The 12,833-nt window shown below is 54.2% G+C and overlaps 1 protein-coding gene across 1 annotated transcript in view; it reads left to right on the forward strand.

Moving 5' to 3' along the window:
- Positions 1 to 4,673: 4,673 nt before the first annotated feature.
- The window catches only part of TNRC18 (trinucleotide repeat containing 18), a 54,440-nt gene continuing 46,280 nt past the window's right edge, over positions 4,674 to 12,833 (forward strand). Inside the window, 1 exon segment of the mRNA XM_030958483.1 lies at positions 4,674 to 4,875. Coding sequence (XP_030814343.1) covers positions 4,674 to 4,875 — 202 coding nt within the window.

Raw genomic sequence — 12,833 nt, forward strand, 5'->3', positions numbered from 1 at the left:
ATGTGATTTATGCCTGGATTTCTAAATCCAGCCACTGACTGCACGCTTTAAATATAGCTCCAAAAACACCCTGAAAACGTGTAGTAAGCACGTTAGAAACAGCGGGCGGAAAGGATGCACAGCACCCCCCGGCTAAGGATGGGGAACGCAGAGGGGGATTTGTGGGGGGAAAAAAGGGGGATTTTGGCGGTCCCAGCAGATGGGGATGGGGGTCCAGCAGGGCCTGTGCCCAGTCTGTGGGTGCAGAATCAAGAGCTGGGTTGGCAGCGAAGGGGTGAGTGTCCCCCACCCCCCCCACCTTGGCAGCCCCCCAAAACGGGGGAGATGCATTGGGGGTGGGGGGTTCGGTTTGCTTTGCCTCCCACATCTCCAGAGAGCCTCCCCAGCCCCAGATTCCGCCCCCCCCGTCCTACCTGCATCCCGGGAGGGGGGGCAGTGCCCGGTGTGGGGCTGGGGGCTGCGAGCCCCACACGGCTCCGCTGCCTCCTGCCCGCTCCCCTCCGCCTCCGCGGGCACCGGGAATGTCGCGTTCAGTCCGGGGAGGGGAGAGAAGGCAAGGATGGAAAAAAAACCAAGAAAAACAAACCAAACCAAACCAGGAAGGAACGCCAAAACAAAACAAAATGGAGAATAAATAGGTGGGGGTGGGGGAGGGAAGGGAAAATAAAAAGAAATTTAAGGAAAAAGCGCAAGGGGAGAGACGGAGGGAGCGGAGCTGGGCGCGTAGGGCGGGAGGGGGTGCCCCCTCCCCGGGGGGGGGGGGCGGCCCGGGGGCGGGCGGCACCGTGGGAACCTGCCGGGAGCCCGGGGCACCGGGATGGGGACGGGAATGGGATCGGGATGGGAATGGGATCGGAATGGGAATGGGAATGGGAATGGGGGGGCATAACGCGGTGCGGCTGCTCGCGGGACATCCCACACCCCCCTTCCCCGCCCCGATGTTATTTTTAATAAAAATAGGGATTTGTTTTTTTTTTTTTTTTTGCAGAAAGCGCTGTTTGCGGCAAAGCTTTGGCGTGGGGGAAATGGTGGGAGCGGCCGCCGCCCCCCAAAATTGCGCGGGGTACTCGCAGCCCCCTCCCCAGTTGCGGTGCTGCAGGGGTGGGGGGATTATTGGGGGAAATAATAGGGAAAAAGCAAGGGTGGCTGGGATTTCATGTGGAAAACGCTGGGAAAACAGGCGCGCCCGCAGCACCGCGCCGGAGAGGGGAAAAATAATAATAATAATAATAATAACAATAACAATAATAATTAGAAAAACGCGTATGTTAGATCGGAAGGGCGCTTTTTTTTTTTTTTCTTTTTGTTTTCCGAGGGTGTTTTGCAGCAGCGATGCCCCAGCCAGGAGCTGCTGTACAAGATGGCTCCCGGCCGGGGGAAGGGGAGGAGGAGGAGGAGGAGGAGGAGGAGGAAGGGCTGGAGTTGCAGGGAGGGGGGGCCGTCCCCCCCCGCCCCTCCCGATTCTGCTTTTTCTATTTTTTATTAGCATTTCCCTGATTTATGACATGCCAACCCCCCGGCCCGGGGACAGCGGCGGGGAGGTCCGGGCGTGAAGGCATTAAACATTTATAAAATATGCTTTTAAAGCCACATAAAAGCGATCAAACCATTAATATTTTTTTTTTTACCCCTCACCCCCAATTCTCCCTTTTTTTTTTTTTTTGGTTTACTAAAGGAGACTGGGAAAAGAAGCGCCCTCCCCTTGGAGGCTGCGGGGTTTGAGCCCTCGCCTCTGACGCAGTTTTGCTCTTAAATATAAATAAAAACATAAATATATATTATTGTTATTTATTATTATTATTTTCGCGTTAAACCAGGGCCTTGAGCAGCGTGAGAGCTTTTCGACGAACTCGATTTTGCTTGGAACGTTTAAAAATAAGCAGATTTTTGGGGCAGTTTTTCTTCTTTTCTGGCCGATGTCCCGGTGGGCGCCTCAAAACTCCTGTCCGGGGGGCTGGGCGGGGACGCTTTAGTATTATTAATTTATACCGGATTAAATTAGATTAGTTTTTTTTCCCTTCTCTCCTTTTTCGTTATAAAACCCGATTTTTGTTTAATTAAGTAAAGAAGCGGGGAAGGAGGGGGGGTTTTGGCAGCGATGGGGTGTCCCCCCCACTTCTCCCCAAGGAATGCTCTGTGCTGCGCAAAGGGAAAAACACATTAAAAATAGGGGGGAGGGGGGAAGAAAAATAAATTAGAAATAGAAAGAAAAAAAAAGGAAAGAAAAGTAAAAGTTGGTGTGGCAGTGCTGGGGGGGGCCGCCCCGCTCACAACCCGGAGGGGGGGGATGTGTGTGTGTCTCCTCCCCCAGCGTCCCTTTTCACCCTATTTTTGAATTTTTGGGGAGGCGGGGCCCGCAGGGAGGGCAGGGGACCCTCCCCCGCTCCCCCCCCGGCCCTGAAAGGCCGCTTTGTCCGCGGCGGGGCCGTGGGAGAGGGCCCGGCGGCACTTCCCCCTCAGGCCTGCCCGGGCGGGATGAAGGATTTCAGCCGCGCAGATAATGAAGGGGTCGCGGGGCGCTCCCCCCTCACGGCCCCGCTCGGCGCGGGGCGCCCGCGGCCGCTCCCCGCCAACCGCCCGCCCGCTCCGGGGGCAGCCTGGAAACAGCAGCGGGAGCGCCGGGGGCGGGGCGAGCGGGGGGCCTGGAAACGGCCGCCTGTTTACCCGCCGCTGAGTGACAGCCCGGCGGGCCAATGGGAAGGCGCAGGGAGGCCGCGGGCCCGCCCGCGCCGCGCCGAGAACAATGCGTGTTTCATAGCCCCGCCGCCGCCGTTTTTCCCTCCCCCATTCCCCCGTTTTTTCCCTCCCTCCCTCCCGCCCCGCGCTCGCGCTCCCCTTTTTTTTTTAATAATTTTTTTTTTCCTCCCTAATTTTTTTTTTGTATTCCTCTCTCTTTTTTTTTTTTTTTTTTTTTTTTTTTCCTCCTCTTCCCTTAAGCGCCGCCGAGCCGCGCGCGCGGGGCCGGCCCGGGAAGGGGGGGGTGTGGAGGCGATGCTGCAGCTCGGCGGGGCCCCGCCGCTCCATGGCGCGGCCGCCACCGCGTCGCTCCCGCGCTGCTGCCCCTGAGGAGCGGAGCGGAGCAGCGGAGGAGCCGGGCGGCGGGCAGGGCGGCGAGCCGGCACCCCCCGCCCCAGCCCCGCACCGCCGCCATGCCCCGCGACCAGGCGGCCTGACCGCGCCGAGGTAGGACCCGCGCCCGGATCCGCACCCCGACCCCGGGGCGGCGGTCCCATCTCCCTGCACCCCCCCGAACCCCTCTCTTCCGCCACATCCCTCCCGCTTTTTGCCTCTTTTTAGCCGTTTTCCCCTTTATTGATGACTTTCCAGCCGGGATCCGGCCGCTCCCGCAGCCCCCGGGGTGAGGCTCGTCCCGAGCAGCCACGCAGGCAGGGTTTAATTAATTTTAAAATCCACTCGAAAATAATTTTTTAAAAGCCCCAACAAAGCAAAGCAGTGAGATTTTTGGGGGTATAATTTTGCATTTCTCTCCTCCTTCTTTCTTTTTTTTCATTGTTTTTTTAATTTTTTAATCATCCCTCCCCCGCGCTGGAGCAGCCGCCCGGGAGCCGGGACGGGCGGCGGGGCCGGAGCGGCGGCTCCGGGGCTCCGGTAGCGCTTGGAGAGGGTTGGAGGGGGAGAACCTCCACTTTATCCCCGCAATGTTTATTACTTCTCGCTATCCCGGTGCAAAATACGGCGGGCGAGTGAAGCCTTTCATCAGGCTGCGAGTACAAATATAGATAGTTTTATATATATGGTTGGGTTGGGGTTTTTTGTTTTTTTTTTTTCGCTGTGCCGGGAAATGATAATACGGGTTTTGTTTTCCCGAGTGAAAGCGGCGCTGCGAAAAGGAAAAATAAAAAAACCCAGCCCAAACAACAAGCCCAGTCGGTGGTTTGGAGCCGTGGGAATGAGCTCCAAAAGAATCGAGAAACGGGGCTGCCGGAGAGCTGCCGCCGCCGGAGCCCGCGGCGGGGGAGAAATAAAGAAAAGGGGGGAAAAATGATAAAAATAAAGAACTGGAAAGAAAAAAAGAGGGAAAAAAAAGAAGAAAGGAAAAGAAGAAATATTTGAGTGTTTTTTTTTTTTCCTTGGGTTGTTATTTTGGGATTTGTGTGTTTGTTTTCCGGGGCGAAGTGCGGTGCCGCGTCCCCGCTGGTCGGTCCCGCCGGAGCCGGGCTGCGGGCGGGCGCTGCCCGGCCCGGCGGGGGCTGCAGCCGTGACAAATGTAACTCTTGGGAAAAAAAGTTTAAATTCTTCAAATACTATTTTTAAATACTTTGGGTTTTTTTGGTCCCTGCCTTTTGCCACAAGTTTTCTTTAGATTTTTTTTTCCTCCCCGCTTCTTCCCCGTTCTCTACCCTCCACTCCGGGAAGGTGCGGGTGGGTTTGGGGGGGTATTTTTGGGGGTTGCTGTGAGCAGGGGGGTATCGAGGCATGTCGTCTCACCGCACCTCCCCCTTCTTTTTCTCCTTTGCAGGCAGCGCCGAGACCGCCGCGCCGGGGCTGGCTCCCTGCACCGCGCCATGGGACGCTTGGACGCCTTATTTTTGAAAACCATCTGATTTTTTGGGGGAGGAGGAGGAGGAGAAGGGGGGGTGGGGGGCGGGGGGCGGGAAGGCGGTGGCGGGCATCGACAGCGATCCGGGAGACTCCGTGAAGCCGGCGAGTGGATGATGGATGGCCGAGATTTCGGGCCCCCCCGCTCGGTGCACGGCCCCCCTCCGCTGCTCTCCGGGCTGGCCATGGAGAGCCACCGCCTGGGAGCCACCGGCCGCCTGGCCCCCGCCGCCGGGCCCATGGCTGCCGGGCTCCCCGCCGCCCTCCAGCCCGGAAAATTCCTCGCATCGGGCATCAGCCTCCACTCCCACCCGGGTAAGGCTCCGCGGAACCCCCGCGCCTTCCCTCCCTTCCCTCCGCGGCGAAGCCGGGATCGGGCTTTAATCCCCCCCATCCACTCCCCTCCCCTCCTAAAAAAATATAAATATCGTCGTGATAATTACATATCTATGCGCTCGCAGCTTTTTTGCGTGTTTTGCCCAAGTGTTTTCTGCTTCGCGTGGTTTTGATTTGGCGAAAATAAAATAGGGGAATGGGGAAGAAGTATGAAAACAAATAGGGTGATGGTGGAAAAATAAAGGAATGGAGTGAAAAATAGGGGAATACGGGGAAAAAATCGCGCCTATCCGATAGAAGTCCCCCTTCCTGCGTACGGTTTTGTTGGCACTGAGGAAAATCCCCGCCGCGGCAGCTGCGGAATAAATCCGGGGAATAAATCCGATTTTCGGGAAAGCTGGGAGAGGCGCAGATCGGGTTGCGGACGGACGGGACTGCGCTGCCCGGTGCTGCGCTTCCCGGACAGCCAAAAAAAACATCCCTGGGCTGGGAAAAAGGGGGTAAAATGGGGCTCTTTTGGTGATTTCTTGCCCGGTGCAGCCCGAGCTCCGCTGAGGTCCCGCTGCCCCCGGGCAGCGCTGCCGGCACCGCTGGTTTTGAGGGTTTTTTTTCCTTTTTTTTTTTTTTTTCCGCAGTTCTTATTTTTTAAACCCGCGAACAAAGCTTCCATGCAATGTACAGTGACTGCTCCCTCCTTGAATTTTTTCCCCCTTCTCGACGCATTTCATCCTCGGGCAGCCCCACGGCTGCATATCCATTAAAAAAAAAAAAAAAGAGTAGACGCTGAAATATACGCAGTTTATTTTTTTCCCCCCACAGTCAGCTTTTTATTTATTTGTTTAAATTACTTTTGTTTTTTTGGAGGCTTTTGATTTTTTTCCCCTTTTCCGAGCTCCCTTTCCCAGCGGCTCGCAGGGTCCGGCGCTGCTGGGAGGACGCTGCCGCACTCTCCTGCCCACGGTCCTGCAGGAGGACACAAGGGATTTCTGACCGTTTGATTTCCCTCCCTGGCTCTATTTTAATTTTTTTTTTCCGCTTTCTTTCCCCTGGGCGTGGAGAGGTGACTCGGAGTTTACTTTAGGCGTTGGGAGGGTGACAGGTTTTGCAATAATAAACCTGCTTTTCTCCCAGCCGCCCGGGATGAATGACTTTGAAATTTGCAAACCTGATTGCCAACATCTGCAAAGAAGGAAGCAGCCTGAATCGAGGGAAAAAGATTTATTAGTTTTAGACTAGGTGGCAGTGCCAATTTCCCAGGTGCTAAGAGGAGAGGTGTAAAGCGAACGGGGCTATGAAGCCAAGCACATGGGCAAACACCTTATTTTTTTCCTTACCTTTTGTCTTTTTTTTTCCCCTCCCTTTTTTTTTCTCCCCTGGTTATTTTTTCCCCTCTCTCCTTCACGTCCTACTGCAGCAGAATATGATCTTTGCAAAAATTCATCTGGACAATCTCAAGCCAAATCGAGTGTGGGTCCTTGATATTTAAAAAAATTATTCTTATTTTTTTATTGGGTAATTTTTTTTTTTTAAAGTTTTATTTCTCCTCCCAAAGTTTCCTTTTCTGAAATCCGGGCAGGTCAGGAGGGAGGCACAGAGCTCTGGTCTCTCCAAGCTGACCAAGCTCCGTGATGCCGTCTGGGAGCTTTCCTACCACCCTGGGAGAAAGCCTCAGATTTGGGTCCCCTCACAGAGGGAGTGGGGTGTGTGATACCTCCAATTCTTTCTTATTGCGTTCTTATTTTATTTTTAAAATTATTTTTATTTTCTTTTTTCTTGGAATTGTTTGAAATCCCCTGTCCCTGCAGCTCGGTGGTGGCTGGTCTCCCCGTCCGCTCCCCGCCACGATCCTCGCAAAGCTTGGCTTTGTCACGGCAATTCCCAGTCAGGCTAAACTCCATTAAAAAGATCTGTGCAATTAACAGCTGAAACTCCCATTAAACCACAGCAGTGGGATAGGCAGGGATATTTTTTGTTGTTGTTGTTTTTTTTTACGGCTTTAACAATATCGCCTGAAATGATGATTGCTTCCTGCTACCGAGGGGCCCTTTGTAGGTTTGCGTTCGCAGTGCTGTTGGTGTGTGGTTTTGGTGCTTTTTTTTTTGTTGTTGTTGTGTTTTTTGGGGGGTTTGTTTTGTTTTTAGGAGGGGTGGAACGCAAAGGCTTGTGCAAGGGGTTAAGAAAAGTGGGCAGGAGGCGAAGCCTTTAAATAGAGCCAGTTCAAACCGATCCTTAAATACCGCCGGGCTGAAGAAAGAGACTCTTGAATCCGTCCCAGCGTCCTCCGAAAATAAATACGCCCCTGTAAAAATAGCACGATTGGCCATATTTGAGAATCCAGTTATGGCCGGCACCGACTCCTTGTTTTTCCCGTACCTTCTGCTCATTCCGGCAGCCGGGCTCTGCCCCAGCGCCAAAGCGCGGCTGCCTGGGCTGTGTCCAGTGACCCCTGGACCCTGGGCTCCTCTCGGGGGGATTCCTGCTCCACGGTGGGGATTTCTGCTCCATGTCCCGCTGCCGTGCGGGCGGGGGGACACAGGGACAGAAGCCCCTTTGTTGGAAGCACTAGGAGGGAGGAGTGAGCTGGAGGCCAAGGCGGGAGCTGAGCCGGGGATGCCGTTCCCTGTCCCCCTGTGCTCTTGGGCATGGCCATCTCCCTGTCCCTGAGGAGGGCAGGGGATGCTCCCCGATGGGCTTTGTGAAGGGATAGCAGAGGAAAGGGACTGTTTGCAATGGAATTTCATGCCTGGAGCTTGCTGGAAGGCTTAAAAAAAAGGCTGCAATTGATGGAATGAGGCAGCCGAGTCCATTAAAGCAAGGGCTCGCTCTACTCTGCAGCACCTCAAAATATGGAGGTTTATCGTTTTGCTCCTTCCCTATGCCACCGTCTTTGGGTCCTGGTCTCTGCTCCATCCTGGAGGAGCGTGTTGTTCTTGGCAGGCTCTGTGTTTTGGGGAAGGTGGAAAAGGCTCCCTCGGATGCGATTGCGAAGGGCAGCTCTGGGACTGTGTCCCTGCCAGGCAGCAGCGGGGCTGTGTGTGAGCAAGGATCACCCATACCCAAAAAAACACTCTCAGAGTTTAAAATAATATTAATAGTAATTATTAAAAATGTGCTTTTTGCTCTGTACTGAGGTATCCTTTTCTGGGTGGAGGGGGCTGGAGGAACAGATCTGTGTTTGTATAAAAGGATGCTCAGCCTCTTCCATTAAAATTCGCTTCAGAAACACTTCTCAGTGCTCGGGAAAAGGGACACACCACTATGGGCAGGGCTGACTAAATCCAGCTCCAAAGCAGTGGCTGGACGGAAAGCGGACAGACAGAGGGGAGAGATTTTGGTTTCCCTGCTTTCCTACTTCACATTAGCAAGTGCATTCAAATGCAGGGATTTAAGGCAGATTGGAGACTGTCCTTGCTTCCAAGCCTGCTGTGCCTGGGGAGAAGTTTTCCAGACAGCTGGGCCAGGTAGGAGAATAGGAAAAGAAATAAGAATACCCTTCCATCCCCCAGGACAGCGCTGCTGTGCCAGCAAAATCCCGCTGTAGCCATCGTTATAATGGCAAAATGGTGCTTCTGCTGAGCCCGCAGATTTTGCAGGAGGCCTTGCTGTCGGCAATGCCAGTGGAAGCACAATTCACTCATCAAACTGCATCCATGCTAAACTTGCTTTGCTGATAGAGAGACTGGGATAGCATGGATTGGGCACTGGAGTGATCCGTGCTCCGCTGCTCCGCGTTTCTCTGAGCCCGATGGCTCCCGGACCAGCGGCAGGATTTTGCCTCTGGTTTGGCACAGCTCTTTTTGGTCCCGTTTTGATGCTGCAAGGAAAATACCATCGGTGTTTAATGGCCCTTGAAATCCTGGTTCCCCCTCCCTGCTCAAGGGGTGGTGCAGGGGGCTCCTTGGGGCAGGGGCTCGGTGTAACACCGGGAGGAATGCGGCCAGCCCGGAGACCTGCCTGGGAGGATGCCTCCCCTCCCTTGGGGCCCTGGTGAAACGAGATGCTTTTTGAGATGTGTTTTCCAGCAGAGCAGGGAGTGTGCCTGTCCCAGTGGGGCTCGGGGAGGTGGTGCTGGGCAGTGATGTTGTGCTGGGTCCCGTCACACTCCGCTCTTCACACCCGGCATCCCCGGGGGTGGAGGAAGTGCTTGGCCATGGAGTGATGTCCCTGCAGCTCCCTCGGGCTGGCGGCCAACTCGTAGGCTGTGAGGAAGGCAGGAGCAGTGTCTGGGCTGAAATGGTGGTGGATTTGTGCATTTTTGGGAGTCTCCCACCATGAGCTGCTGTGTTTCTCTGATGTCCCAGTGATTTTTCCCAAGGTCCTGGTGGGCTGTGGGGTTGCATTTCCATCCTTTAGAAGCAGTGGGAAGGACTGTCCAGCCTGTGCTGCAAGCTCTGTTGAAATGCCTATCCCAAGCAGTGGTAGCTGGTAGGAATGTTGGGCTTGGAATGTGGACAAGAGCCCAAGGGCCAATGTGGTGATGTAAACTTGCTCGGAGCAAGGTGCTGTGGGATCCTCTGCAGTGTGAGGATTTCCAACATCTTCCCAGGTGAATGGGCAGGAGGCTGTCCTTGCCTCTGGTAACACAAGGCTGGTAAAGGTGTCATTTATTAGTGTGGTTTCTAGCAGCCTTTCTCCCACTTGGAGCGAGCCTTGCCTCCTACCCAGTACAGAGTCTCCTTGGTTGGGTTGGAAAACCACGGGTCCCATCCCTGACTGATGGTGTGCCAGAGAAAATCTGATCTGGAGGAAGAGCTGGCACTAGAAATCCTAGCCGGGGGTGGCATGGGACACTGGGCAGGTCCCTGGTGTTGGGGACAAGCTCCTGCTCTTTCCCAGCAGAACAGCTGTTGGAGAAATGGAAATCGCTGGGAATTAATCTCACTGCAGACGCGGTTAGCAGAGCTGGGCTTTCGTAAGGGAAATTTTAGATCTCCTTCCTAGGATAACGCAGGGTAAAGCTGAAATTAGTTTATAATTATATAGTAAATAACCCCCCATCTTGTCATTTCACCATCTTCTGATGAATATGGAAATGAACATTGTTAATGGGAATTAACGTCATTATGGCAGCCTTCCAGGTGAGCGCCTTGCGGTTCGGCCGCGGCTGCGACCGGCGCGAGGGTGTCGGATCACTTCCCCGAGCTGGGGTTAGCGCCCGACGAGTCCAAACAAGGCCCCGTGTGTTTTCACCGTGTACTAAACTGGTCCAGTTAAAGCTCCAGGCAGGAGGTGGTGCAGGGAATCGGGGCCAGCCTGGCATGTGCTGACACGAAAGCTGCCGTGCCGGGACGAGGAGATGTTGGTCTGGGTTAGGTAACGCGATCCAGCATCGCCTGCTCGAGGTGCCGAGGACAAGGGAGTGCTTTGTTCAGCCTCGCTGCTGAAACGGAGAGCACGCTGCGCCCTGAACAACCTGAAAATACAGGCAGGATGGAGGAGCTAAGGGCGGCCCTGAGCTCTCTGCCCGTTGGAGCCGGGGTGAAGGAGCAGTGCTGTGTCCAGCTGCACAGCCTCTCGCTGGCTTTTCCAGCTGGGGATGCTCTTTGAAACCAAACTTTGGGAGGGGACTGCTCCGGTGTGGCTGCCTCACCCTTGCCACCAGGATTTGGCGGTTTCCTTCTCCCCGTGTGTGTTTCTGGTTGGCTTCGCTCTGGGATGCCACAGCTGGATGTCCGCAGGCATCGCCACTCACCCACCGCCACCGTCCCTCTCTGCTGTTTATTTGCTTTGCTTATTGTTCGCTTCTCCCCAGCTCTTAAACACCAGGGGGACGGCGACCGCCCAGCCCCTTTAGCTCGGTCCCCACGGTGGGCGCTGGCTGGGGACGCGTGGCAGGAGCCCCTGATGCATCAGTGACAGTTGGACTCGCTCCCCACGCCGCCAGGATCAGCTGCTGGGTGCACAATATGCTCCCGTTTTCCTCTCCAGCTGTTGCTGCTGACGGTTATGGGAAGCGAAAGGTAGCTGAGAGTTTGGCAGCGCTAAATCAGGGAAGTGATGGGCAGAAAGGAGGGGCTGAGGGGGGGGGCTCAGTGTGTCTGGATGGGTTTTGTTTAAATCCAGCCAGATTGAAATAGTGGCAAAAGGATTGAAGTGACCTTGAGAGTAAATTTTATTGCTGGCGTAGCAGTGGCCAAAGAGCCATTTTGAGGGAGCTGGATGCAGGCAGGCAAGCCAAACATGGTGGGCTTGGAGCAAGGGAAGGAGCAATATTCAGGAGGGATTATATCTTTTTAGAGGAATAACAGAAATTTTAAGGCACTCAGCTCTGTCTCTCTGGAGCTGCATCCTCGGCAACTTCTGCAAAGGTTGCTCCTGCTTCTGCCTCCATCCATCTTATCCTGACACATCCCTGCCAGCAAAGAACCCGTTTTACCTTCGGTTTTTGGATGTATTGCCCCTAATTCCCTTCATGCCCCCATCCCTTCTCAGCGGAATTCCCCGTGACTTGAACATGCTTTTAACACATTTTCAATTGCTTTTAATTAAAAAAAAAAAAATATTAATGGCAGCGGCCATTGTGCTGGGGAGGAAGGGTTTTGGAGGGATAGGGCTGTGTGCTGCTCGCAGGCAGTGTGTGTGTGGATGAAGCAGCTCCTCCCGTGTTATCACCAGGCAGTGTGTGTCATCCCGGTGTTTGTGTCCTGGTCTGCTGGGCGTGGGGGACATCCCACATGCCGTGTCACACACAAGCCAAGCAGATAGTGTTCCAGTGAGGAGAGATGCGGGCGGGTGAGTAAGGAAGGGTGCAGGCACCTTGCCGGGTGCCTGTGGAGCCGCGGCTCCGCTCGGATGGGCAGGGCACGCTGTGCCAGGCTCCCGGAGTGTGCGGCGTGCCGGGGTTTCCCTTTGCAATCCCGGCGCTGCAGCAGGGCTTTCTCCCTAATGAGATTAGTGACACAAAGCAGTAATTCTTCTGCTACTTTTAATGGATGTTCGGGGTTTGTGTGGGATCGGAAATTCCTGCTTTCATCAGATGAGCCCTCTCTGTTACTATTTTGTGGACACATCTTCCTTTCCTCGGCTTCGAGGCTGACAGTCATATTGGCACAAGTGTTTCAGGCTTTCCCCTCCTGTCCCCTGGACATGGTAGATTTTATCTATGTCCTGCTTTGAATCTCGCCATCACCCCAAGCTGCTTCCATCTTGTGGAGGACACAAAAGCTTGGTGGCCTTCTTTGGACACGCTAAATGCAGCTGGGAGGAGGGAGAAGTGCAAAAGTCACTCTGAAACTGTTTTTGCAGGTACTCCTTGGTCTCCCTGGCTGACATGTGCAAGCACATTCATGTGTGTGTATGTGCATATATAGGGCACCCAGGTAGTGCCTCACCTGATGGAGGGCTGGCCATCCCTGCCTGGTGTCATCGGGGCCAGCTTGGCAATTTGTCAAGAGCCCAAGGGCTTCGCTTCAATTTGAATACGGATTTGCATAATTCATCAGGAATTAAACCACACTGCCATAATATTTGCCCATGCATTTATCTCCCATTATCAGCAGTGGAGAGGTGTGGGGTCCTGGGCGATTGCTGGCCACAGATACACCTTTGCTTCATGGTTCAGTGCTTTTTTGGTGCAGAAAAGGTGGCATGGACCGATGTTCAAGAGAGTGTGGGAAGAGTAGGAGCATCTGGAAGGAAAAAAAGGCTGAGTGTGGGGTCAAGAGGAGCGGCTTGGCAGAAGCTGAGATTTTGAGCCTGGTTTCCTAAGGAAAAGATTGTTACGAGATTGTGATCTGTGTGTGGATCCCTTTCTTCCACCCCCAAATACCTGCAGCCCATCGCTGAATTTTTCCCAGCGTGGTTTCAGTCCCTGCACATGTTTAAGTCAGTGCTGGGCTTTGGGAGAAGGATGCATTCACTCCTGTGGCACACAGAGCAGCACATGCTGATCTGGGAGCATCCAGCTTCACCTTTCACTTACTGTGTCCTGGCTCTGC

The sequence above is a fragment of the Camarhynchus parvulus genome, chromosome 14 (assembly GCF_901933205.1).
Source record: "Camarhynchus parvulus chromosome 14, STF_HiC, whole genome shotgun sequence".
Lineage (NCBI taxonomy): Eukaryota > Metazoa > Chordata > Aves > Passeriformes > Thraupidae > Camarhynchus > Camarhynchus parvulus.